The following is a 26,545-nucleotide window of genomic DNA, read 5'->3' as shown; positions in this document are numbered from 1 at the left end:
CCACGCGGCCCAGAGCCCACCCCTCCGCCGGGCCGACCCGGAGGGCAGCGGGCTGGCTGCAAAGGGAGACGGAGGCGAGCGAGCGCGGCGCCGGGAGCGGGCTGCGGGCACCCGGGGAAGGCAAACTTTGCTGCTCGCTGCGCTTCCCCTGCCCGGATCCTTCTCCTCTCCTTAACGTAGCCGCCCTTCCCCGACCCCGCACACGTCCACCCACCCAGCAAGCCGGCCCCGGATCCTCCTCACGCCTGGACTCGGCTCCGGGGAAAACTTCAAAGCGCCGGATCGCAGGCTCCTTGCCTACTTCCCGACTGGGGATTTCAGGTCAGTGCCCGGAACACCTTTCCCCGGGGAGGCCGCGGGCGGGCTGGCGCGCGGGGGACTGCAGCCGATCCCGTCCCTCGGGACTCCCACCCTCCGAGGGTTTCTCCTTCGACTTCGGTAGACCCCAGTCGGGAGGTTTAGCTACCTTGCTCGCTTTCGTTTTTACATCAGAGCTTTAAGTTATTAACAATGCAGCCAAGCTAAGCGTCCCCCGCGTGGGCACCGGGGAGGGAGGGACTCGACAGGGGACCAGCCGTCTCCCGATGGGCTTGGAGGACGGGGAGTTCAGTGAGTGGAAGTTTGCAGCCTCTGTGTGTCTGCGCGGGAGCGCGGTCGTCGCCGAGCGTCGGAGTCAGGCGCGGGGGGTGGAGTGAAGTGGGGGGGGGAGTGCTGGGCTGGAGCTGGGAAGCTCGGCTCGGCGTTACCTCGCTAGCAGGAAGGGGAGGCGGCGGGTTCCCGTCTGCTTTCTTTTTCGACTCGGAAAAGAACTGTAAAAACCCCCAGCCGCCGCCGCTTCGTCTGGTCTCTCCAGGGGCCGGTGGTGCCTCCGAGTGGAACGACGGCTTGTGCGTGCGCTAGTGTGCACGGCGGGCGCCCCGGACCGAGCCGAGCTCTACCTGCCGTCGTCGCGCAACTCCGGTGGGGAGTCCCGGGTTTTTTGTTTTGTTTTCCCTTGGCTTGCCCCAAAGCGTGGATCACGTGGATTTAGGAGGAAAAAAATAACTACTAGGAATCCGTGGAGAGCCGGAGATTCGGACTGGGACAGTCCGCCCGCCTGCCAGGTCAGCTGCTTTGTTTTGTAAATGTTCTTTTAAGATTCTAATTCGACCTCCTGCTACCTCCCTTTGGGAGCGGTCTTTAGGGTAGGTTTTAAGTTCTGAGCCCCCAAGAGCGGGTGTAGTCTGCTTGCGTGGGAGCAGGGGCGGGGCGGGGGAGCGAGCAGCTCCCCCAGCCCTCTGCTGGGCTTTGGGGAGCCTGGTGGGAAGCCCTGATGGGCGTGTGAAAGTCTGTGGCCGGAGGAAGTTGGTCCCACTCGGAGGGCGGGCGACGCGAAGGCTCTGGGCAAAGAGGAACTTGCGCACCGGGCGCGATCCTCTGCTGAGGCGGGGAGGGCGAGGCGGCACTGGGCCACAGCGCTTGGAACAGGCGGGAGGTTGCGCTGCAGAGCCACCACCAACCCGGGGGCTCAGGGCGGTGGCGACGAGCGCCTGCTGTTTACGAAGGGACCGGAGGAGCGCCCTGTACTAGGGCGACTAGTGGCACGTGTAGTCCCGGCGGACTTCTGGCTGCCCGATTGCTCTCGGGAACACGTACCCACGTCCCGAAGACGACCGAGCCTGTCTGCTTTTAGGCCGAGGCCGAGCGAGGCTTAATTTGCTGCTAATGAATCTTTTCCAGAAGTCTGCGACCTCCAGCTAGACGTCGTGAGTGCCCGCGCGGGAAGGCGCGCGCCGCCGGCGTCTAGGGGTTGGGGGTTGGGGAAATGGGAAAGCGAAGAAGGAACTGGAGGAGGGTTATGTTTATTTAAAAACAAACCTCAAAAAGAAACCAGTGCTCTTCAAATAGGTAATCGTACTGCCTGGTTGAGTCTAGACAGTCCGGGGTTTTAACTGTGTAACCCCCTCTCCGCGCATCCTTATTCAGAGAAGGCTTTGGGAGGAGTACTGCTGTATGGTTCTAAGGTTAGTCCCTTGGGCGAAAGAACATCTTTAAAAATGGACCTGGACTTTACAAATAATGAGTTAATAGCCCACCCCCAGAAAGTGGTGGGTTTGGAGTAAACGGACTCGTGTATTTCTAGCCATCTGACACTTCCTGTGGCACTGGAAACGGACACCACCCGGAGAGATGGACCTGTACAAGGTGCTGGATTCGGTTTTGCCAACAGAATTGCTTGTGTGGACGGCATTTTAATTGTCGACCTCAGAGACGCTTGTGTGTGGACATTTGGGAAATACTCGCTTCTCGGTCCTTCCCGCTCCATCCCCCGACTTGTTACCTGCTCTGGGTTGCAGTGTTGGCTCTGGTGTTTATTTGGGGTTGGATTGTGTCGTGTAGAGAGCTACGCGGAGGGGTGATTAATGTGCCGCCCAGGTTTACTCTGTGGCTGGCCTTCAGTGCGAGGGTGTACACCACGTACAGGAATTGCCTGCGGTGGTTAGGGGATCACGCGAGGTTCGGTCACCAGGCGTTGGGCGGGTAGGTCTGGACTTGGGCTCGATCAGTGCTGTCCTTTGAGGCGCTGTCACCAGTAGGTGACTGAGAGTTAATTAGGAAGTGTTCTCTGGATCAATGGGCCGCACAGCTCATTAGCGATTCTCTCCCGTCCTTTGCAGGGCCGGCCTGGCCTCCGCCTCCCACACAGCCCCGGCCCCCGCGCTCCGGGCTGCGGAGAGTGCCGCTGGGAAGTGGGGAGGGGTGGTCAGTGAGGGACAGCTGGCGGGCCAATATAACTTCGTAGGGCGGCGCGTTGCGTGCGGCGCCGCGAGGTCCACACAGCCCGCTCTTTCTTCCTGCTCGCGGTCGCCTCCACTGTGTCTTTAACTCGCTCTAGCTGGCTTTGCTGCCTGGCTGCTCCTCCCCGCCTCCCTCGCCCATCTCTTGTTCTCTAAGCACGACGCCTGTGCTCCCCGCCCAGTTTGGGATTAGACAAGATAAAAATAGGACTGCCCAGCGCGCAGAGCTGTGACTGTGCCCGTGTAGCCTAGCCGGGCTGGTGCGAACGCAGGGGGTAGGGTCTGGGGAAGACTAGCATGGAGCTCGGGGCGGTCAGATTCTTATTGGACCCTCACCCCCTTCCCCGCAGGCGCTGTCACGCTCTCTGGACTCCCTCCGCTGTGAACCGTGCGGGCCAGGGGGACCTGAGCAGGGTCTCCGCGCTCTCGCGGGTGTTGTTGGTGTGCGGGTGATAGATCGGTCTAGACAGGCATGCAGACTCCCTCCCGGCTGAAGGACGGAGTGGGTGGGGGCAGTAGAGAAGGCAGCACACTCCCGAGAGCGGCGAGGGAGCAAGCTAAAGCTAGCCTGCGGGTCCTGTGGGCCCAGCAAGCGGGGTGGAAGGCAGGTTGCGGGGGGTGTGTGTGGGGGGGGGCCGTGGTCCTCTTAACCCTTGAAGTACAGTAAAGAGTTTAATGGGGGAAGAGAGACTATGAGTCTAATAGAAGTGACTGGAAGTCGAGTGGTCTGCAGGGGTGGGGGACTGAGGTCTAGATCTACTGTTTTCCTTTCTCTTCTGGGTGTGCATTTGCCGATTCGTTCACAAATGGAATGCAGCTGCTAGACAGAGTAACTAGCTTAACCCAGTGCTTCTTACTGGGGGAACTGTGAATACAAAATGGGCACCCTCCCATGAGGATCTGAGTTTAGGAGCAAGCAGGCTATGAAAACCTGTTTCTTAGAGGAACTGGCGTGTGTAGGGGAAGCTCAAAGTGAGAGAAGGTAGTTGGCAAAGGTTCTGACCCAGGCTGCTGCAAATTAAAGGCTCTGAGTCTGAGATGCCAGGCCGTTAAGTTCTGGAGGGAGAACACAGCATTCCCTGAGCTGACCATACATAAACACTTAACCATGAACTTGTGAACAGTTATATTCAGACATGTGCTGGGAGACAATCTAAATAGGAGATGGTCTGGACACTTAGAGAAATCTATCTATCATTTGTATCGATGGTCTGAAATTTAATATAACTCAACATACATTAGTTCTCTCCAGAGCTGGATATTGATGGGTGGGTCTGCCTATAGATTCCTTCCCCTTTTCCTCTTAAAGATTTGTGGTCTAAGGTTCTTCTATTTACATTTAAACTGTAAAGCCATACTGGTCTGGCCAGGAAATGAACTGCCTTATAGGGATAGTCAAAGAACCTAAAAGTAGTAGGGAGGAATGCTCAGATTAAGATGTACCCCGAATGGCCTGTGCTGGGACGAGTCAAGACACTTTGATCCCTATGCTCTAATGGAACAAGAGATTAAAAAATTGGCCAAGAGGAATATAAACATAGGCATGCAAACGCAGAAATGTATAGTGATATTCGAAAAGAAAAAGTACTGATGTGAATCTGGAAACTGAGGCAGAATTTCTGTGTCGCAAAGACAAAAAAATGAATTTAAAGTTGTGAAGAGGGTCACTGGGGGGGGGGGGGAAGCACAAAAGGCACGCATATGTATACATGCCTGCCCTAAAATAAGGGCCAATTGCCTTTACCTTGAGGAAGACTTCTCGCCTGGTGAGACCCAATTGAAAGTAAGACTGGGCAACTACATTGACACAGTCTCAGAAATAATGTCTTTGGGCAGTAGAAAATGGCAAAACAGCTCCTAAACTGCTGGATGGCCCTTGTTTGGGGTTACTTCCAGCAGGAATTCTGAAGAGGCTGGGAGTTCTTGACCTTGGGTGGCAGGGACAAAGATTTGAGACTTTGGTAAAGTCTTCTGGGCGAAGGTGGTATCGGGTTTGGACTGAGGTCGAACACGAAAGAAGCACACCCTCTGGGAGAAATAAAAGGAGAGAGTGGCTGTGCTTTTAGTATATATGTTTCCTACCCACTGGAGGAGACCATGCCCGGGGTGACCTATGCTGGGTGCATCAGCAGGCGCCTCAGCGCCCCTAGAAGGCCATGTAAACTCCTGCTAGGGTTTAGCTTGCTCGGGGCACCGGTTTGCCCTGCTCCCTCTTTGTTTAAGCCCAGTCAGGAATTCCAGTTTTTACAGGGAAGATCACACTTGGGTGGAGCCCAGGCCAGGCGGGGCAGGGCTGGGCTGTGAGGAAGGCTGGCAGCCTCCTAGAAGGCTTCAAGTGCTGCCCAGCCTTAACACAGCCCTCGGGAGCAGCCCTTAACAATGCCTCCCTGGATTTCCTCGAGGACTCTTCATCCAGACACCTAGCCAGAAAGGGTGGGGGAATTGCATGGGCTATCAATACTGTGACCCACCGCTCTTGTAAAGGAGCTAGGAAAGGCCCTTTGTTAGGGGTGTCCTGGGACTCGCTGAAGAGAGTAAATGCGGTGGTTTTTGCCAAGGAGTCTCTTGGAACAGTCTGAATCCGGTCTAGTGAGGTCTCCCACACTTAGAAAGGCTTTGGCTGGCCACCATCGAAGGAATTTGGTCAGTGTTAATGGCCAACGGGATTCCATCTTTTTTTTGCCGAGATAAGACCTACTTGGTGAAGCTGAGAAATCCAAAAGAGCTGTATTGTAAGATTTTCTGTCCACCTCCTTTGGTAGCTCAATCCTGTTCATCATGAGCACTTGGCCCAAGGCATGCACTGGCCTCTTCTCCAGCAGCTTCCCAAACTCAGTCCCCAGCATGTCCCTCAGGAATGGACATGTGACATGTTGTGGGGTAGCTAATGGTGCTCTTAAGGGGATGTTTCTGGAGGTTCTCCCATCCTGGGCTCAAGCTCAGTTCTGTGTTTTCTCAATTCAGATTCTTGTGGTGTGTCCCCACTTCTTTTTTCCAGAGCCCGAGGATGGCTAGCCAGCATCCACAGGCTGGACTCCCCACGATTAGACAAATGGAGAAGTCCACTCAGAGAAGATCCTGACAGCATAAAATATAATTTGTGATCTAAAAGACAGTTTCCAGTATAATCTCATTATGCACCACAGACTCCCGGTGTTATTTTGTGGAAGGCGGACAATGATCAATTTACATTGACCCGGGGCTGGGCGAGCTTTTAGATGGTAATTGCCATATTGATTTGCATGCAAAAAGGAGACCTGCTAAAATTAAAGACCGGAAGCTAAATTAAACTAAATTTATTGTCTAGGTGCAAACCAGGGGGACTATTGGGGGAGGGAGGTGAGTCAGGTTAGGTTGCCAGGGGCAGAGCAGGTAAGAGGCTCTCAGAGCTTGGGTGGGGGCAGTTTACAACTTTCCCGGATATCTTTACCTTGTGATTTCAAAATGTGAGGAGGGAGTTGGGTTTAGGGGAAAAGTTATAAAAAGATACAATTGCAGTGAAGGCCCTAGGTCTTTTAATGCTAATGGTAACTATAAGGGAGAGGGAGGTTTATAGGGCTATAGGGGTCTTCCTGCCCCATTTCCGGCACTCCCCACCTCCCATTTCTATTGTTCTGGCTCTCTGGAGCCTTTGCTCTGCCAGGGACACCAAAATCTAAAGAGAAAGGAAGAAAAAAAAGCAGCCCTTCTCCCTTCCTGCCTTGTCTCCCCCCCCTCCCGCTGTAGACCTTGTGGGGGGGTGAATGTGTTAGGGGCTAAGCATGCCCTCCACCTAAGCAAGGCCGGGTGGGTCCGCACCGACGGGACTGTGGGCAATTGTCTCACTATGGAAGCTTTCTGCTCGGCTGAGTGGCAATTGCTCGGGGAAGCTGCGGACTCCAGGTGGCCGATGTTGGGGGTGAGGAATTCGGGTGGATGATTGCATTGGAGCGGGAGAAGGTGTCTCTGGGCCTACTTACTGCCAGGAACAGGAGGTTGCCTCTAGAGGTTCTGGCGTGCTAGGCCAGTTCCGAGCCGGGGCAGGCGGGACCTGGAAACTCCGCTGGCTAGCCGAGACTGGAAAGTTTTTTAAAAAGAGAAAGAAAGCCACTTGCAGAGCACTGGCTGGGAGCCAGGTCAGCTGGGCCGCCTGGCCACTGGCTGGGGAACAGAGGGAGTGTGCTGTCTCTCTCCACCTGGACTCTTCCTCCTACTCTCTCTGCAGGTCTATTTCAGAGGCTCTCCTCAAGCAGAGCTGCAGACACTGGCAGGGGCACCAGGTGTCTAGTGCCTGAACAAGTCCTCACCGAGCAAAGGTGAAGATTTAAGCCTTCCCCGTAAAAGTTCCAAAAGCAACTGAAAGCCTGGGGTAGCCCTAGAAATTAGGAGTACGTGGGGTGATGTTAGGACACCGAGGTTTGGAGGCCATATCCTCGGAGGAAAGGTTGGGGAAAGGAGAAAGTCTTCCTATTTGCCTTGGTGGTTGGCTTTTGATGGGGACTTTGAAATGCCCAATAGGGCTGATATCTTGCAACAAGCCACTTGGCTGATATTGTCTCTCCCACCTCACCGTGGTTCCTAGGGTGTTTTCTTGGAGTCTTAGAAGAGGTAGATAGACCTTCCGAAGGCCTTTTGCTCGAACTAGATGATCTATTGCATTATGTGCCAAGTCCAGGGTGGAAATCTCAGCTGAAAGACCAGCAGTCAGCTTTTTCCCTGAGAACTGAAAGGCCAGGCCACCTACTGGTGCCTGCTGCTAGCGCCCTAAGGGAATGTGGCACCTTGTTGGGAGCCTTGGCCCTCATACCAGGGCATCTCTGCAGGAGAGATTTGTAGTATGTAGGGGAAATTGTGAAAGCCTTTTTAGCGGCCTTAGAGATTGCAGTAATGTTTTGGGGAGTCGGCTCTGGGCTCATACTGGATGAATTACATAAGGCTCATTACCCGCCTCTTTACCTTGTATTTGATACACAAGACCCAAGAAACCTTCCAAATTTGTTTGAGGTGAAGACAATATGTGAAGATGAGGGATTTCAAATGACACAATTAGACCAATAATTGGCTCCTCTCCGCAACTCCAGGACCGAGTTTGACCATGGCCCGCTTTTTACTAGCTGTGTGACCTTGGGGGCAAGTTATTTATGGCCTCTGAACCTCAGTACATTTCTTCATTTGTATGACTGGGAATAATTATCTACCTTTAGGACCAAAGACAATGCTTGGCACATAGTAGGCCAGAATGTTAATAATTGCCCTGAATGACTGCCCATGTTTTTATTAGTTGCTCCTCAGTTCTCTATAGCCCCCAAGACCTGCTAGGCCTGTGTCCCAGGGACCAAGTATGCAGGTCAGCTGCTCCCTCCAGGGACATTTCTCTGGGTCAGCCTATGTGGGCGCCTCTCTCCCTTTGTTAGAGTTCTTTGCCTTATGCCTTTAAGAGATTCCATATGCAACGACTTGGATTTTTTTCCCTCTGAGTGGGATCATTATATGGTTAGGAATTGATTCCAGAACTGCTATCTAGGTGCTGTTTGGCAAGTTTTCCAGCCAGGATTTCAGGCGAGGGACTGGAGCTGCTGGAGGAGTCCTAGTTGGAAGAGGTGAAGGAATGGCCTGCTGCAGAGGCCAGAGGTGCTGTGGTTTGATAGGGATTAAGTCCGGATGTTATGAAGGCTCTATGTGGTTTTCAATAAAGTCAGCCAGAGATTGCTTCTTTTATATCGATATGTATTTAAAAAAATTACTAGCACGAGAAGAAAACCAGACCTGTGTGGATCCAGGGCTGTAGGAAGCTACTGTGATCAGGTTTCCTCCTGGACTCCCAGAGGGGAAGTCAGCTTTTGATTGAAGCTACACTTGGTTCTTGACTCTCAGGGGATGCCTGCTCTGAAACAGGAGCCCTCCCTCCCTCTCCCCCCTTCCCTTCTTTCCCTAAAAGCCTTTGTGCTGAAAGAGCTCCTTTAGGCATGAATCCCTGGTCCCTCTAAAGAATGCCTTACAGCCTTTGCTGACAGTGTTTTGTGAGCGGGGTGTTTTACCAGGCCAGCAGTTTTGCCCCCATCCCAGCTCACTATTTTAGAGATAGTATACGGACGGACAGGATGCTCCTTCTAACTGCCCCATGATGGCCACAGTGTGGAGCCCAGCTGCCTGCAATCTGAACGCCCTGTAACCTTTGCCCTAGGGGCCCATTCACGAGGAGGCAGAGGTGGGGAGCTTGAGGACCCAGGATTGTTTTCGAGGATGTTTGTTTTCTCGAGCCCAAGAGGCTGAGGGTGGACACAGGCAGGAGTATGTCCCAGCTCTGAGTCTGATTTCAGAACTTGCTTTAATTGGAGAAACTCCTAGGCATTTCACAGTTCCGTACAAATGCGAACTTGAAATAGCTCAAGACCTACGTCATTTAGGAAAGGATAAATGAAGTACAAAAATGTTCAAACTATGTAAATCCTTGGAGTTGTCTGCCCTCCCATAAACACATGACAAGTGCCAAGGCATTTCCAGTCAAAACACCCATGGACCCAGCAGCCTCCATCCTTTGTATTTATTATTTTATTAACAGCATTTTACACAGCATTTAACAAGCCCAGACTGCCTGCTTTCCACAGTGACTGGGGTGGAAAGTGGGTGGGGGTGGGGGAAGTGGTCTACAAACCCACTAGCTGGAGAGCTGTCTCCAGATGGAGAGGCAGTTTATTTCTACCGCCCAAAAAAAGCCAAAAGTAGTACCGAAGAGAAGGCGCTCCCCTCCCATCCTAGGAGCACGGTTGAGCTTCTATAATGTGTCAGTGCCCAGCTTCCACTTGGAAGGTAAAAACCATGTCTACTGTAGGCTACTCTGTCCCTCGGTGATTGGTGCTCTTCGAAGAACAAGTATTGGTCTGTCGTTATTCCATATCCTGGTGGAAAGTTTCTAACGAAAAGTAATGCCTTTCTTAAGTCATAAAATGAGCCTTGTATGATTATTTAATTAAAATCTATTTAAGGACCGATTAGGCGTGTAATTTGCGCTAATAATGACGATTATGGAAATGTTCAACTTAACCAAAAATCATAAAGGAGACATTTTGATCAGTGGGGCGACCAGTAAGTATTCAATGAGTTGGGCAATTTCTGAAGGACCAGAGGCGGGCCTCTGTGGGTCTGCACAGAGGGCAGACATGCCCAGCCTCTGTGACAACTTGGAGCGCTGCAGGCCTCTCTGTAACAGACCCAGCCTGGCCATCTGGCCCAGTGGTCTAGGAGTGTGAGCAGCCATGTCTTCTTCACACCACACATCCCCAGACTCTACCAGAAAGAGTCTCAAACTCCGGGTGGGAGAGGGCTGTTAAACCACCGCAAAATCTCTGCGAAATGGCGGTGCTCTCGGTTTAACAAACTGCACCGAGAAAAGCTGGCCTTGGCTAGAGCCCGGAGGGCTGGGGTCGGGGGAGAGCCAGGGTCCCTTGTTCCGGAGAAACCTGCCAGCTGCTGGGTTTGGTGTGAAGGCGAAGGCAGACACAATGCTGCTGTTGTTGGTTTGATCTCTAACTGTGGATTGTTAGTCTGGCTTTAACTATGTGGTAAGGGGGGAATGTGAAGGCTGTTTACAGGGAGTGCAAATAATGTGACAGCTGTTGGCGCGCGAGCAGCACTGCGCCTCCTCAGCACTCACACAAAGCGCGCACTATGCAGGCCCCGCGGAGGAGCTGCAGAGGTGGCCACCACTTCGTCGCTGGGCTCCATCCCGTCACCAATCAATCCCCAGCACACACCTTAAGGACTTCCCAAGGGTGGAGTGAGGGTGTGGAATGGTTTCTGTGTTGTGGTTTAGGGAACTTGTTAGGCAGAGGTGTCAGAAGGCCCAGGGGGCCTGGAGTGTCAGTGTCTGGAGGGGTTTGGCCAAGATCCATGGACCTAGGTCCTCAGCTGCTTGTGAAAGAGTTTGCAAGATTTGGGAAAACAACCAGCAGCTCTAAGTAAGCTTGTTAGAGAGAATGTGTTCTTAACTGAAGGCTTTCTGGGGATTCCAGGGGCTCTGAAGGCTGTGCCCCCCCCCCCCGCAATGGCCCTATTCAGACAAGTTAGAGATGGGCGGCTGCTGTGTTCTGGGCACTGGGCACTGTTCCTCGGAATGGAAATGCAAATGTGGGGGTTCAGGATCCAGACGGTGTACATTGCAGGTTGACTTGTAACCTTCCCTCTTCAGCTACAGCCACAAAAGGCCTGCTGGCAGCAGCGGCTGAACGCTCGCTCTGTGGGCACCAGGCTGGAAAGGAGAACAGTTGGGGGTGACAGTCACCCCCTTCAGTCCTAGAGATGCATAGATGGTCAAGAACTTGGGTCCGTCTTTTAGGTGGCCTGGGGCAAACTGAGAGGTCGTCAATACCCCAGGAATCCCAAGCCCTGGCTGTCCATGGGAGATAGAGGATCTTTTCAGGCTAACTTAATTCTGTATTCTCCCCTCCTGGGTGACTTTGGCCCTTGGGTGAACAACCTACAGGATGTCTGAGTCTAGAGACTCCCCACCCCCCAGGTAACATAAACACGCCGAGCTTTAATGTGGACTTTTACGTATTCCCCTTGGGGAGCTGGAAGATGCTTCTGGAGTGATACATGAACTTCGTTGCCAGTTCTATAAATTGGTCTCTTTTTATGACGTGTGCCATTTTCTGTAGGAATGTTGCTTGCAAAACGAGTTTCGCCTTGGAGGAAAGGCGGAAAGATAAACAAGCCTGCAACGCCAAAACACTGGCAGTCTTTCCCTCCTTCCAGCTCTCTTAAAGCAGCCGGGCTGTATTTCCAGGATTAGACTCCTGCGTGTAAGGAGAGACTCGGTTGGCTTTTTTTCCCCCCAAGCAAATGCAAATTAGAGAAAAATAATTTTCTTTCAACGATATGCAATGTATTAGTCACTTGTTATCGGGCTCCAAGGCAGGCCTCATTTGCGCGTCTGCCAGCTCGCTCACATCTGCTCAGCGCTGTTGGGGCATTTTAACCTTGGCGGTGTCGTGTCTAGTCCCATGGATCAAGGAGGAGTAATTAAGCTCTGAACAGCCACAGAAATTCGTGGGTCCTCATCTATATGGCTTTGTTTTGGGGTGCTTTGAGTTCTGAGACTGAGTAGCAGACGTGGAATTCCTATTGTTCCTTGTAAAGAAAGTGAATGTCCCTGTCCTAGCCCTCACCCCCAACCTTCCCAGGACTTCCAGGCTCTGCACATTCAGCAAGAAGCCTGCATGCAAATTTCAGAACCCTTGCATTTTTCACATCTTAATTCCTTAAAAAGTTCCTTTGTGCTTTGCTTACCAGGGATAGCCCTCCATGTGACTTGTGACTTTCTGTAGCAGGGAGTGACATTAACTGTGTTTCGTTTATACTTATGCAAAGCTGTAGTGGAGACCCTTACACTACTATGGCCTTGCCGGGGATAGGAGGGTGGGAGGCATTTAGTTGTATGGATTCCCGGGTGGGGACTAAGCTCTGTTGCACTAGGCCAACCAAGAATAGGGAATGGGGGCATGTAAGGAGGATTCCTGGCTTTCTTCTAGGTTTTGGGTGCTGAATTCGCCTTCTTTTTAAGGAGCCCTTGTTTCTAAATTCATCCCTCCTGTACTTTGGATGTACATAGTTCACTGACTAGTTGGTATGGCCCAACCTGGAGGAAAGTGAAAGGAACAAAGCCAGTTAGTCTTTGGCCACCCCTGTAGAAGGAAGAGGGGGAAGTCCCTCTCTGTCCTTAATTTGGGGGAGCAATGATAAATCTGGTCCTGGGAACTGGCTAGGGCTCTGGCTAGGGTAGAGAGGATTTGTGACCAGCGGCCCTTTTTGGATAGGCTCCCAGGGTCGCTCGCTCTATTCAGGGCTCTACACTGCTGTATGCTATACTTGGCTCCCATCTTCCTAGCAGGGAGGGTCCAGAGGAGCAAACTGAAGGGAGCCCACAGTGAAGGTAGGAAGGCTTGTAGTCCTGATTCTACCGCGGGTTTGGGAGCTTATAGTTCACTGACTGGTTGGTGTGGCACAAACTAGAGCCCTCAAGGGCTCAATTTGCCTGAACCCACTCAGAAGTTAAGTTTCTGTCTGAAATTTCTGGTAAATAGTAAAGGCTCCAGCAGAGGGGTCCTGGAAGTTCTCATAAGAACACAGGGTCCCAGTGGTTGACTAGGGTCTTGGGGGAGGGTGGTTGCTAGAGTTTCTGAGGGGACTGAGGGCACTCCTTGCAGAGTCATCACCACAGGCAGAGGTGTGCTGAAGGGGTGCCCCTCCCCCACTGCTGCCACCAAGGGCCAAGTTTATTCCCACCCTAGTGGTTCCCTGCTGTGACCCAGGAGCTGCAAGAAGAAGTTGGGGGAGGTTCTGGATGCTGGGGAGATCAGGTCTGTGCAAGCATTGTCCCTCTTGCCTTCTGCTCCCTGACTTAGTCTGTTACTGGTATGAAATTGGGGGTTGTGGGTGGTCACACCCACAGAGCCAGTGGTTGTGGCTTGGAGTGGCAGCATGGATCACACCTCCAACCCCACACCTCAGGTGTTAAGGTGGCTCAGGACCTGGGAGTAATTTAAGGGTCCCCTACTCATCAGCTATATGACATCTGGGAAAGCAGCCCAGGAGGACCCGCCCTGCATTGCACATCCGGGAAAGCATTTTCTTTTCATTTCCCACCCCCACATAGGCCCTCCCCCCACCGTTCTAAAATAGAAACTTCTTCCCCTTCCCTTCCTTGACACCCAGAGCGCGGTGCGGCTGTGACTCAGGCTGGGTTTGGAGCAACCCCAGGAAGGGCTGGCGCTAGCTTTATAGGCTTGGGGGAAATCCACACCGGTCGTCGTCGCCCCCCCAGCGTGGCCCCTCTGTATCTCCTTCCTCAGCACCGCACCCGTGGTAAAGACCATGCAGCCACTCCGGGACAATGTGTTTAATGGATTCAGATGCTTTTGGGGTTAACCATGGCCAGCTCCAGCTATTGCCAGGCAAAACTTGAGTCCATAGTGCAGCCGAAGCCTCCGGAAAACACAGTGCCAAATATTTACAGAGGGCCCAAGGTTGGAAAGATTCGGCCACCTGCCCAGGGACACAGGGTGGGTGAGAGTAAGAGCGGGAGGCAGGAGATGGATGACCGTAAGAGAACCAGCCATGGGAGGAGAGGCTTTTCTCACGAGGAACCCAGTGTTTCACTGTTCCTCTCTTCTCTCAGCCTACTACTCCCTGTTGTCTGCAAGGTGAATCTTAGATGCCCTTAAAGAAGAAACAAGGAAGTTGGGGGGCATGGTGGTGACTTTAATCCCATCAAAGATACATAAATCGCTTGATTTCCAGGCTAGCCAGAACAGTAAGATCTTGTCTTTAAAAAAGAGAAGTGTGTCCTTTTGCTGGATCTGCAGTGTGGTCTTGGCAGGGATGAATGAGATGGCGTTAAGAGGTGCTCCTTGGGGGATCATCTCATGTCTTCTCAAGGATGCCGGGGTGGAGGGACAGCACCTAATTTGATCCCTCTGACCCTCTTCTGCCAGACAGGCCCATCTCCCCTGTGTCCAGGCCAAGCTTGGGTTCTCTAGCCACAGCTTTTGGCTCTAGAGCAAAAGATTGCTCCGCCTGTCCAGGTGACTCCAGTTACACACGGTATCGGGAGTTGTAACCACATACCGTGTGTTGCTGTGCATGTACACTCCCCCAGACCTCTGTGTTCAGCAGGCAAGTACTGCAGTTAGTAATCAACCTGTTCCATAAGAATCAGTCAGCCTTCCTTGCCTGGCTCTCCTGAGCCCTCATTTCTTGGCATTTCCTTCCTCGCCCTTGCTTTTCCCTCCACAACTGGTGAAAGGGGTTAAAACCCAGAGCCAAGGTAAAGCTAGCAGCTCGCCTTCCGGACAGGCTGGTGCTTGTAAAGTGCTTTCTCACGAGTGACTTCACACATCCTGGCACTCCTAGAGGCATAGCCTGTGTGTGGAAGACGGGGCAAAAAGTAAGCCTCTTCTTTCTATAGCAGCCATGCGCCTTGAGGTATTCGGTATTCTCTCTACTGTACCCCACAGCCAAGGGTCAGCAAAGTCAGTTCTGAAGTACTTTGCCTTAGAGATAGAAAGCAAAACCCCAACTATTACCAGCACTTTCTAGAAACTGGATGGGATGAGTTGAGTGTTGCTGTTTTCTGCCTCTTGGTCTCTTTTTGGTTCTTCACCTGTGATTTTGGGTGATGATAATCCCTGCTCCTCAATGGTTTAGTGGAATCTCAGTGCTAGGCTGATTATGTTCCTGGACTGCCCTTGTTTGTCACCCTAGAGAAGGGCCTCCTGCCAAGCAGGACCCGCTAGTCACTGGTCCTCACTACTCTGTTCCTCTCTGGCCAGGCACCTGAAGAGTTAAAAGTCCTTAGCTTGTTGCAATGAAATTATGGCTGGCAGTGGCGCCGCTGTTTGTTCAACAGACCTCCACTTTTAAACAGTTCACAAAAAGTTCACGGAGCAGCTAAAGACTGTAAGTGTGTGTGCACGAGTGTGCACAAGCACTCATGCACATGCGTGGATAGTCCACAGTGCAACTCCCCTTGGTTTAGCCCCCTCCCCACCCCCAACCACACACAGAGGAGACTGAAACGCACTTCAGGGCTAACTGACCGTGTGTGTGATGCTCCAGCCTGATGGCTGATGTTATTTATCTGTGATAGTAATATTGAAAATCCTGAAGAACGAGCCCCAGAGAGACCAAAGCTTCTGTTGTCTGGTCTATTCCAGGTGCCTTACAGTCTGGGTGGCCTTTTTGGGGGAAAGCAAAGGACTGAAGATGCTCCTGGGCTTTTGTGGGGAAAGACATTCTCTAAGCTGATTCTGCTCCTCCTTGAGGTTCCCTGAGGTGCTTTCCCCAAGGTGGGCCACTTTTGGGGAGGCCGCTGGGTTTCAAGGAAAGGCTGACTTAGGAACCGGAGCATGGAGTTTTGACTTTTCTTAGGCAGGCTCTTTTTCCTGGTTTTGGTTTTGGGGTCCTTCTTCTCCCAACGCGATATCTGCACTTCATCAGTGCTCCAGGAAGGCATGGTGTCCAGGACACCTGCTGTCCAGGACACCTGCACCACAGAATGGTACTCTCCTTAATCAGGCCACCCACAATGTCTTTCTTTTCTTGTGAGAACAGGCAGCAGATCCTCTGGGAAGGGACACTATGTGGAATAGGTCTTGGGGCTTCCCAGCACTGGTGATTTGGTGTTCCCTGGTTGCTTTGTGTATTTGGAAGATGCAGCCCCACACAACCTTCCCCAGCACCCCAATCAGTTTCCCCATGCACTGTGGCTAAGTCATTTGGAGTTCTCATGTCAGAAGTAGACCCTTCCCAGGAAAAGACCTTCCGTTCCCATGATGCCTTCACAGATTCCAGTCTCTCCAGGGTCCTTCCTCCCCTTCCCGCTTCATTGTTGAGCTCCTAACTGCACGGTGTGTTGGTGCGTGTTGTTCTCTGGTTGGGGGCTGGTGGGGGTTGCTGGTGGACAAAAGGCCTAGTTAGGACAAAGAAAGGAGCGTAGCTGAGCTTTTGGATTCAGTCCTCCCAAGCCTTCCCCACCCCCACCCCAGTCCCTGGCAGAAGAGTCCCTGGACGGGGTGCCTCCACCCAACCGACCTGGCAGTGTGCTAAAGTGTAAAAGCAAGCATTTGCATATTTTCTCCTGCTAACAAAGGAAATGTGTCGACTTCAGGGAACATTTGGGCTTTCGGAAACTGTGTGGGTGGGTGTGTGAGGGAGGAGAAAGAAAAGTTCCCCTGATGATCTATCTGCACACCAATTATTTCACACTCAGGTTTGGGTCCCGTGGAAAAATGCCGTGGTCTGTCCTGGACAAGGGAAACTGAGATGTGTTTGTGAGCAGGGAATTGCCGAGGGCCATCGGTCCCAGGCATTAAAGGCTCCCCTACTTATTAACCCAGCATTTAACAGCAGGATATGGGCTGAAGCGCAGTCAAAAGAAACGGCTCAACCTCCAAAGAGCAATTAAAATCCTGCGCGAGGATAAATCACGCGCCGTGATAATCCTGTTAATAAAATGCAGCTTGTCCTGACCCTTCACTCATGCAGCAAACTAGAATGTGGTGGGGGTGGGGGCGGTGGGCTGAGAAGGTAAGTGGGGGAGGTGATTTGGGCTCCTTTGCCCCCCCCACACACACATCCTCGCCCCTCCCATGAGGTGGAAAATGGGTGGCTTTTGCCTGTTCCTATGTGCCAGCTACTTGGAGCCCATCAGCATCAGCCCTGGCTGCAGAGACTTATGCGCTAATGATTTCTTGTCCCCAGTGAACAGGCGTCATTGAATTACTCAGCTGCCTCCCCCTGCAGCTCCCAGGCAAAACCACCCCTGTTAGGTGCTTAATCTAATCCAGGGCTTCAGTGGAGAGGTTCACCAGCCCACTGGACTCTGTCTTTCACCCTCGATCTTTGGGTCGTACACAGGACAGCTTGAAAATTCAGTCCTAACAATGTGCTGTGATTTGAGTCACAAACCTTCCACTGCCACCTCACTGTTACTCCTTCTACCACCCCAAGACGGATCAGTGTGCCAGCGATCTAGCATCCCTGGTCTCCCTAGTCCCTCCTCAAATATGGCTTCTTCCTATGGTGTGTGGGGGTGGGGGTACAGAGCTGTGACTTGGATGGGCTTTTCCTGTTAGCTTGAATCTGTTCCTTCCATCACTGGGGGTCAGATGTGTTCTTGGCTGTGGTCATTTGTAGACAATCCCCAGGCACAGGCTGCATCCTGTGTATGACTTGCCTTGAAAGAGGCCTTCTCTGTTTCCCCAGTGCCTCTCCTTTCCCTAACTTCTTGGGGACCCACTATGTTTTTGTTTTTTTTTTTTAAACAGACTAGACGCTTGAAGCCAAGCTGCCATCCAAGAAGACGACATGCTTTCAGCCACTCCCCTGTATGGGAACGTTCACAGCTGGATGAACAGCGAACGGGTCCGCATGTGTGGAGCAAGTGAAGACAGGTGAATGGGCTCCTCCCCCACACTTCTGAGCAGAACCCATGCCCAAGCCCCTCGCCTTCTCACAGCCAGAGAAGGACCCAAAGGTCTGGACAAGAAAGATCTCCTAGCTGGTGGCCCTTGATTTACAGTTTTACCAGGCAGCCTGGCTCAGCGAAGCATTGCCGCCCTTTAAAAGATTAGCCCCTGAAGCGGCCTTTCAGTGCACTTTCGTCCTTAATTTATTATTTCATATTTATGAAGGAGAATTAATCCCTGTCTATATGCTGCTTTAACTCTAAATGTCAGGAGTGTGGGCCCAGGTGGACCGGCATTCGATGTGCTTTTAAAACAAATAGTTTGCTTAGTAATAAATGAGGAGATGGCTACCCTTTCCTTGGGTGCAACCCAAGGTTTCAGGTTGCCCTCTCCCGCCATTCCTCGTGGCTCTTTGCCCCATTCTGATCACTGCCGAGCTCAGTTAGGCTTTCTAATCAGTAGACTAGGGTAGAGACAACTGAACAGCAGATGATTGAAGTAGCTTTGGGTTGATGGTGAAGCGTGTCCTGCTTGTCAGCGATGTTATCCTGGGTATTTGGAAGTTGGCATAGAACACTTTCTTTATCAATACTCTGATAAGTCCTGGGACAGCCAACAGCAGCCTGGCACAGATGTGTAGCTTCCTCTTCTGCCTGGAGTAGCTGACATTTCTCTGTTACTATTGTATATCCACACGCATCACATCACTTTGAAAAAGGCCACAGATACAGCTTCACTATCACCATGGAAACTAGTCTTATGGATGTGCTCCCTAACTTTGTTTGGGGGAAAGTTTTGAAAGCATGCCCTCAGGGTCAACGCAGATGTGGTAGGTGAAGGGTCTAGCCTGTAGACTTCTAGCTCACTTGGTCTGTGCCCATTTTACTTAATTCCTGCCCTCCAGGACAGCTCATAAGGGTTAGCTAGGACAGCACTTGGCCTCTGTAGAAAAGGTCACGCGAGAGAAGTGTGCTTAATTTCTGACTTGCCCACCTCTGGGACATATGTGTTATTCATGTCCCCACACATGAAAGGCCTGCCTTTGCTTTGTTCTGCCAGGGTAATATTGAATCACCATTTGGGAGCAACTTTCACTATAGGTCATGGCAGGGAGGGTTAGGGGAGTTCAAAAAAATAAATGAGATTAGTAGAAACTGGTCTGGTCCAGGGAGATAGATGAAAGACATATTCAGCAAGAACTGTTTTCATGAAATTGGTGTGTCCTTTTAAATAGGAAAATTCCTGTGAATGATGGTGACGCTTCAAAAGCCAGGCTGGAACTGAGGGAGGAGAATCCCTTGAATCACAACGTGGTAAGGGATGAATGGCTTCTTTTGATAGGATGGCTGAATATCAGTGATCTGTAATCAACTGTGCATTAGTTTGTATACAATTAGGTATTGTGTGTGTGTATGTGTGTGTGTGCGCGCGCACACACACACATGTACATTCAGTGTGGGGAGGAGAGAACATCAGGGCCTGACTATGTATTGCTTTTAACATCCTTTGCCGCCGCCCCCTCCCCCCCTCAGTTCTTTATCTCTTATTCACTGGCGGGGCATGTGGCTTCCAGAAACTGTGTGCCCCATTAGTGCTCAAAACTGGATAATAACCCTGCCTCCAAAGTAGTTCCTGAGGCTTTACTTTGCCAGTAAAATGTGAAACACTGGACTGTCCTTTCAGACACTAAGGAGAGGAAGTCAAAAGATGCAACCGCACTTTGACCCCTGGCCCCTTTATTGATATAGAAATGAGATAAGCACCCAAAAAAAAAGAAAGAAAAGAAAAAAAAGAAATGAGATAAGCTAAAGTTCCCCATACCCGTTGTCCGGTGGAAAATTGTTTCTTGTCCTGTTAAATGATCCCTTTCTGTCTCCAGGAGAAATGAATACCCCACCCCACTCAACCTAACAGGCTCCACAGGAGTAGTAGAAGTCATGTACCCTCTAAGAGTGGTGCAGAGAGTGTTGTATTTGATTTTGTCTGCTGCAACAAAGATTTGAACAAAATAATGTGTTGGCTTCTAGTCTGAGTAGAACTTTGAGTACTCGCAGGGTACTAGTGGAACAGATGCGGGAGGAGGGGCCTCTGGACACGGCAAAGCTGTCTTTAACCTTTTCTGTAAAGTGTTGTGGGTGATATCATGTGACCCAGTGGGTGGCTTTTCTTCGGGACCAGGGCTGCTACTGTGACTGGTGCCCCAAGTAACATGTGTTGTTCTTTTACAAAGGTGGACACCAGTGGAGCCCATCGGATCGATGGCCTGGCAGCACTGAGCATGGACCGCACAGGCCTCATCCGGGAAGGGCTCCGGGTCCCTGGAAACATCGTCTATTCTGGCTTGTGTGGACTGGGCCCAGAAAAGGGTCGGGAGGCTGCCTCAAGCACTCTCGGTGGCCTTGGGTTTTCTTCAGAAAGAAATCCAGAGATGCAATTCAAACCGAATACTCCTGAGACAGCGGAGGCTTCTGCTGTTTCTGGAAAACCCCCAAATGGCTTCAGTGCTATATACAAAACACCGCCTGGAATACAAAAAAGTGCTGTAGCCACAGCAGAAAGCTTGGGTTTGGACAGGCCTGCCAGCGACAAACAGAGCCCTCTCAACATCAACGGTGCTAGTTACCTGCGGCTGCCCTGGGTCAACCCTTACATGGAGGGGGCCACTCCAGCCATCTACCCTTTCCTTGACGCGCCAAATAAGTATTCACTGAACATGTACAAGGCCTTGCTACCTCAGCAGTCCTACGGCTTGGCCCAGCCGCTGTATTCTCCTGTCTGCACCAGTGGGGAACGCTTCCTCTACTTGCCACCCCCACACTATGTTAACCCCCACATCCCCTCCTCCTTGCCTTCACCCATGAGACTTTCCACACCTTCAGCCTCTCCGGCCATCCCACCTCTTGTCCACTGCTCAGACAAAAGCCTCCCATGGAAGATGGGTGTCAGCCCTGGGAACCCTGTTGATTCTCATAATTACCCCCACATCCAAAACAGTAAACAACCCAGGGTGTCCTCTGCCAAGGCAGTCAACAGTGGTCTGCCGGGTGACACAGCCCTCCTGCTTCCCCCTTCACCTCGGCCCTCACCCCGTGTCCACCTCCCCGCTCAGCCTGCTGCGGAGACCTACTCTGAGTTCCACAAGCATTATCCCAGGATCTCCACCTCCCCGTCAGTCACCCTGACAAAGCCATACATGACAGGCAGTAGCGAGTTCCCCACAGCCAGGCTGTCCAATGGCAAGTACCCCAAGGTCCCAGATGGGGGTGATTGTGCCCAGGCCATGCCTGGGCATCCCCGGAAGACAACGGTTCAAGACAGAAAAGATGGGGGCTCACCACCTCTGTTGGAAAAGCAGACTGTTACCAAAGACGTCACAGATAAACCACTAGACTTGTCCTCTAAAGTAGTGGACGGAGACACTTCCAAAGCTGACCACATGAAAAAGATGGCTCCCACGGTCCTGGTTCACAGTCGGGCTGCAAGTGGGTTAGTGCTCTCCGGGAGTGAGATTCCAAAAGAAACATTATCTCCTCCAGGAAATGGCTGTGCTATCTATAGATCAGAGATCATCAGCACTGCTCCCTCATCTTGGGTGGTGCCAGGGCCAAGTCCTAATGAAGAGAACAGTGGCAAGAGCATGTCGTTGAAAAACAAGGCTTTGGACTGGGCAATACCACAACAGAGGAGTTCCTCATGTCCCCGTATGGGTGGCACAGAAGCTGTGATCGCTAATGTTTCGGGGTCGGTGTCCAGCTCAGGACGCCCAGCCTCTGCATCACCAGCCCCTAATGCTAATGCAGATGGCACCAAGACCAGCAGGAGCTCTGTGGATACCACACCATCAGTTATTCAGCACGTGGGCCAGCCCCCAGCCACGCCTGCCAAACACAGTGGCAGCACCAGCAGCAAGGGAGCCAAAGCCAGCAACCCAGAACCAAGTTTCAAAGCAAGCGAGAATGGCCTCCCGCCAACCTCAATATTTCTATCTCCAAATGAAGCATTCAGGTCCCCACCAATTCCCTACCCTAGGAGTTACCTCCCCTACCCAGCGCCAGAAGGCATTGCTCTAAGTCCCCTCTCTTTACATGGCAAAGGACCTGTGTACCCTCACCCAGTTTTGTTACCCAATGGCAATCTGTTTCCTGGGCACCTTGCCCCCAAGCCTGGCCTGCCCTATGGGCTGCATACAAGCCGGCCAGAATTTGTGGCCTACCAAGATGCCCTGGGCTTGGGCATGGTACATCCCATGTTGATTCCACACACACCCATGGAGATCACAAAAGAGGAGAAGCCGGAGAGACGGTCCCGCTCCCATGAGAGAGCCCGCTATGAGGACCCAACCCTTCGCAGTCGGTTTTCTGAGATGTTAGAAGCTAGCAGCGCCAAACTACACCCAGAAGTCCCCACTGACAAGAACCTAAAGCCAAACCCTAGCTGGAATCAAGGGAAAACTGGGGTGAAAAGCGACAAGTTAGTCTACGTAGACCTTCTTCGAGAAGAAGCAGATTCTAAAGCTGATGCAGGAGCATCCAAACCAGGCCTTGTAGCTGAGAATGTGAGCCAGAGTACAGAGCCCACTAAGCCCGCCGCCGACCCTGTGATCCCGCAACACCGTGATTTCATCTCCCTCAGAGAGGAGCTGGGCCGCATCAGTGACTTCCACGATTCTTACGCTTTCAAACAGGCTCCAGGCCAGCCAGTGTTCAGCTTAGGCAAGGACAGTGTTGCAGCGGGAACCAACAAAGAGAACCTGGGGGTGCCGGTGACAACTCCATTCTTGGAGACAGCTCTGGGCAGCGAGGGCCCTGCTGTGACTTTTGGTAAAACCCAAGAGGATCCCAAACCATTTTGTGTGGGCAGCGCTCCACCGAGCATGGATGTCACCCCCACCTATACCAAAGATGGAACTGATGAGGCAGAGTCCAACGATGGCAAAGTTCTGAAACCGAAGCCATCCAAGCTGGCAAAAAGAATTGCTAACTCGGCAGGTTATGTGGGCGACCGATTCAAGTGTGTCACTACCGAACTGTACGCGGATTCCAGTCAGCTCAGCCGAGAGCAACGGGCATTGCAGGTGAGCCCCCCACCCGAATTTCACTGACTTTATCAGTTATCAGTTTTGCAATGTACAAAGGGGTTTGGGGGGAACGTGGTAGGACAAGCACCAGGCAGATTTGGTTAATGACATAATTGCAGTATATGAAATGTGTTCAGTAAGGGGATGGCAGTAGTAGCTTTTAGAAGGTTCATGTGTCTGGATACTTTAAGCTAGTCTGTAGATTATATGAGAACTCCACTGGAATGCTGATAACAAGTTGTAATTATTATGAAGAATGTCTAAAGACTGCATGACGTTTGCCTAGCAGTTGCTTTGATGTCTCTGCCTGTAAGATAACAAATATATCTAGAAGCATTGCTTAGAATACCTTACTTGATGCGTGGTGGAGATGTGTAGCAGTCGCATGTCTGTGGGAATCGTGCAATTTTTTCACCAAAAAAAAAAAAATTCGCTTAAAGGGATAGTATGTATTTAATTTGCTAGTGAATTATGATAGATGTTGTATAGGAATTTCCTTAAGATATTTTAACTTTAATTAAAAGATGAATAAAGCCAAATTGTTTTGCAATGTTAAGAAAAAAATTGGTTTATGCTGATAAAAATGGATGAAGTTATCTAAATGATCCATTGAGTGCCCATTTTAATTACATAGATGGAAGGATTACAAGAGGACAGTATTTTATGTCTACCCGCTGCTTACTGTGAGGTCAGTTCTTCAAATTTTTATTACTAGAATCTTCCATAAACCTTTTGAGTTAAATTTCATTTCCAAATATACAAAGGGAAGTTTGTGGGCCATGGTCGTCTTTATTCATTGTACATTTTGTTTCTTTTCTGTTGTGTTTTTCTTTTGTTTTCTTTGCGTTGTGGTTTTGTTTTGTTTTATTTATAACCTTCAAAAGAGAATGTCTGTCTCTATGCAATGGTGTATGTATGGCTATACATATACATTGCGTCTGTATCTATATACACATGACTTTATGGATAAAGAATGTGACTACTCACATAGACACTCTTAAATTTTATCTGTTAAACTTTAAAATATCTGAGTTGTATCTCATAAGTTGTGGTTGGCTTTGGGCAAGCTTTTCTTTGAAAACACTTTCTTTTATAGTATAAGGCACATGAAATAGCCTTTATGGTAAGATGTTGTTTTTTTTTTCCATCTCCGTTCTCTTTCTAGCGTGCAATGATGCGCTTCTCAGAGTTGGAGATGAAAGAAAGAGAAGGTGGCCACCCAGCAACCAAAGACTCCGAGGTGTGCAAATTCAGCCCAGCCGACTGGGAAAGGTTGAAAGGAAGTCAGGACAAAAAGCCAAAGTCAGTCGCCCTGGAAGAGGCCATTGCTGATCAGAACAACAGTGAGAGATGTAAGTAACCCGAGCAGTTGGCTTGTAGTACCATGTCCCTGTGAGAACAGGGCCACCCTGCTTCCAAAGCCTGGGATGGTGAGAGGAAGAGCGATTTGTGGATAATGGCCCTGGCTCCAGTAGGGGATTGCTCAGAGAAAGGGGTCGCTTTGGCCATTAGTGCAGTGATGTCTGCTTACAACAGCAGGGAATTGGGTGTCTGTGGGATTCTTTTCTGGGACATCATCTCTGTTTTCAAAGAAACACCAGGCTCAAAGTGAATGACAGCCCAATACAATGTAGCAGTAGGAAGTGGGTGGTGAGGGTCAGTTCTTTTTTGTAGCAGCTAGAATGATGCTCTAGCCCTGTTCCTCTCCCACGTGACAGGCTAATGTAGAATGGAAACTACTCAGGTTTTTTCCATCAGGTTGGCCAAGGTAGCAGAAAGATGGGAACAGGCATTGGTTGAGTTTGTTTGCTGTCATTGGGAGTTACCAGTAGACCCCGAGTGTGGTTTACGTGAAAGATCTCTGTCCACCAGACAGATGGTGGCTTATGTTCTGGAGGTAAAATACGGGAAGAAGAAAATGCTGAAAATGCCTTTCTAAGGATATGCGAATACTTGAGTCTCAACAGCAACCCTGTTGCTCTGAACCATGGAGAATTCTGAGGGTGTGTGCAGTGCTTGGTGAAGGTCTTTGGATTCCTCAAGTGTGCATGCCTAAGGTTGGAGGCCGGCTGTGTCCAATTAGGGTGCCTAGGTGAACATGGAAGACGGCAGATGCAGAAACTTCCTAGACAAGCCAGGCAATGAGGTTGAATGTTTGAGAGTCCTGGGTTGCTGCCCTTGAAGGTGTAGCACACGCGATATAATTCCTCAGTGCCTGATGGAATCTGAGGGGTTCTGGTCCAGGAACATGTGGTTGGCTCTCTAGAGCACTGTCCTTCCTCCACTTCCTCCAGTTCATTCCTAAGGTCCCACCAATGGTCTGTCTGGTCAGGCTGCAGTGGCAGGCAGGACCAAGATTGTTTGCTGTGAGTTAGTCCCAAAGAAAAGTAGTTTCTATGGCAAGCACAGTGCCCTTTCTTCCCTAAGGGACTCTCAATGGGTATGAGCACGAGTATCCTTACACTCCCCATCAACAGACGTGTATGGGGCAGTAATGGGTCTGGGCTGCTCTTGGGTGAAGTAGCAAAGAAAGCCTTCCTCCAGTCTGCTCAGAATAAACACAGAGCAATTCCATCACCAGCAGCTTGTGAGCCCACAGATCTTGGCAAGGCCTGTAAGAACTGAGAAACAGGCAAGGTGCTTCTGAAAGGGAGGAGCTGTCCACAAGTGGGAGTTCCCCTTTGTTCTGAGTGAATGGAAGAAGAGCTTGAGAGGTGGGAAGGAACTTGGACAGCTTCCAGCCTTTTGGCCCTTTCTTTAGTTTGCAAGTAACATAGTCAGGCACAAAGTGGCTACTGCCCTCAGATAAAAATCAGAGGCCACCCACCTACCTGCCTGGGAGGTCTACCTTCTTCCCAGTTTGTTTTGGTTTGTTGTTGTTTTTTTTTCCCCCTGCTGACCCTAGTGACAAGAAATTGGAGTGGCTTGAGAGGCTCCTTCAAGATTCAGACAGTGGGCTATTTTGGAGCACCAGGACAGGGCTCCTGCCACTCATAAGAGCCAGAAATTGTCACCAAGTGCTCTGCAGGTGATGTACAAGAGGCTTGCTTTTCAAGAAGGAACTATGTTACTATACTCATACTTTTCTGGGCACTTGGTGTTTGTGGCTCACTGGCAGGGACACCCTGAAAGAACTGTTGTACTCGCTCTCATTACTTCCTCAATATAAGAGGACAAGGACTCCTGGATTGTTTCAGCCGTTACTGACTGAGCCCTCTTGGCTGTCATAGCTCAGGTGGGTTTAGCCTGTGCTCTTCATGGATTCCTTTACTTCTCATAGATGTCCCAGAGGCAAGAGCCAAGCTGTTTGCATATGAGAGCGAGGGTGGGGATTTGGAGTACAGGGCACAGGATTCCAAACTCTACCTACTCCCACATTTTCGGTTGGTTGGTTCTTTTTGGTTTTTGGTAGGCGTGTCGTACATGAATCTTAGCATGTAACCCATGCTGGCCTTAGTCCTCCTGCCTCACCCTCTCAGATGCTGCAATTATAGGCATATGCTGCCAGTCTCCCCTCCCTTATCCTTCTGAGGCAGCCCCTCTGCTCCCAGAATAGATGTAGCTTCTGAAATGGTGGGTGCATCTGGTTGAAGGGGCCATGGTCAGGATTTTCTTTGGCCTCTTTGGTATGGTGGCTGAATTTAAGTATTGTAGAAGTTGATCAAATGAATGAATCACTTCTCTGCACAATTCGTAGGTAGGAATTATCAGTGACGTTTTAGAGATGGAGAAGGACGAGGAAGCAT

The 26,545-nt window shown here is 50.9% G+C and overlaps 1 protein-coding gene across 5 annotated transcripts in view; it reads left to right on the top strand.

Annotated features, from left to right (window-relative positions):
- The window catches only part of Bcor (BCL6 corepressor), a 125,609-nt gene that overhangs the window by 82,608 nt on the left and 16,456 nt on the right, over positions 1-26,545 (top strand). For 2 of the 5 annotated variants that reach the window (XM_005352852.2, XM_026782142.1), the window contains exons 1-6: positions 12-321; positions 17,582-17,707; positions 18,957-19,035; positions 19,953-22,796; positions 23,434-23,487; positions 23,965-24,151. In XM_005352852.2, coding sequence (XP_005352909.1) covers positions 17,622-17,707; positions 18,957-19,035; positions 19,953-22,796; positions 23,434-23,487; positions 23,965-24,151 — 3,250 coding nt within the window. In that variant the 5' untranslated portion in view covers positions 12-321; positions 17,582-17,621. Of the gene's footprint in view, positions 1-11; positions 322-1,687; positions 1,746-17,581; positions 17,708-18,956; positions 19,036-19,952; positions 22,797-23,433; positions 23,488-23,964; positions 24,152-26,545 lie in introns of those variants that run through there. The other 3 variants (XM_026782144.1, XM_026782143.1, XM_005352855.3) reach the window with 3 other exon arrangements.

The sequence above is a fragment of the Microtus ochrogaster genome, chromosome 10 (assembly GCF_000317375.1).
Source record: "Microtus ochrogaster isolate Prairie Vole_2 chromosome 10, MicOch1.0, whole genome shotgun sequence".
In the NCBI taxonomy this organism is placed as follows: Eukaryota; Metazoa; Chordata; class Mammalia; order Rodentia; family Cricetidae; genus Microtus; species Microtus ochrogaster.
Note: the sequence above shows the minus strand (reverse complement) of the source record. Positions and strands in the feature narration are given on the sequence as shown.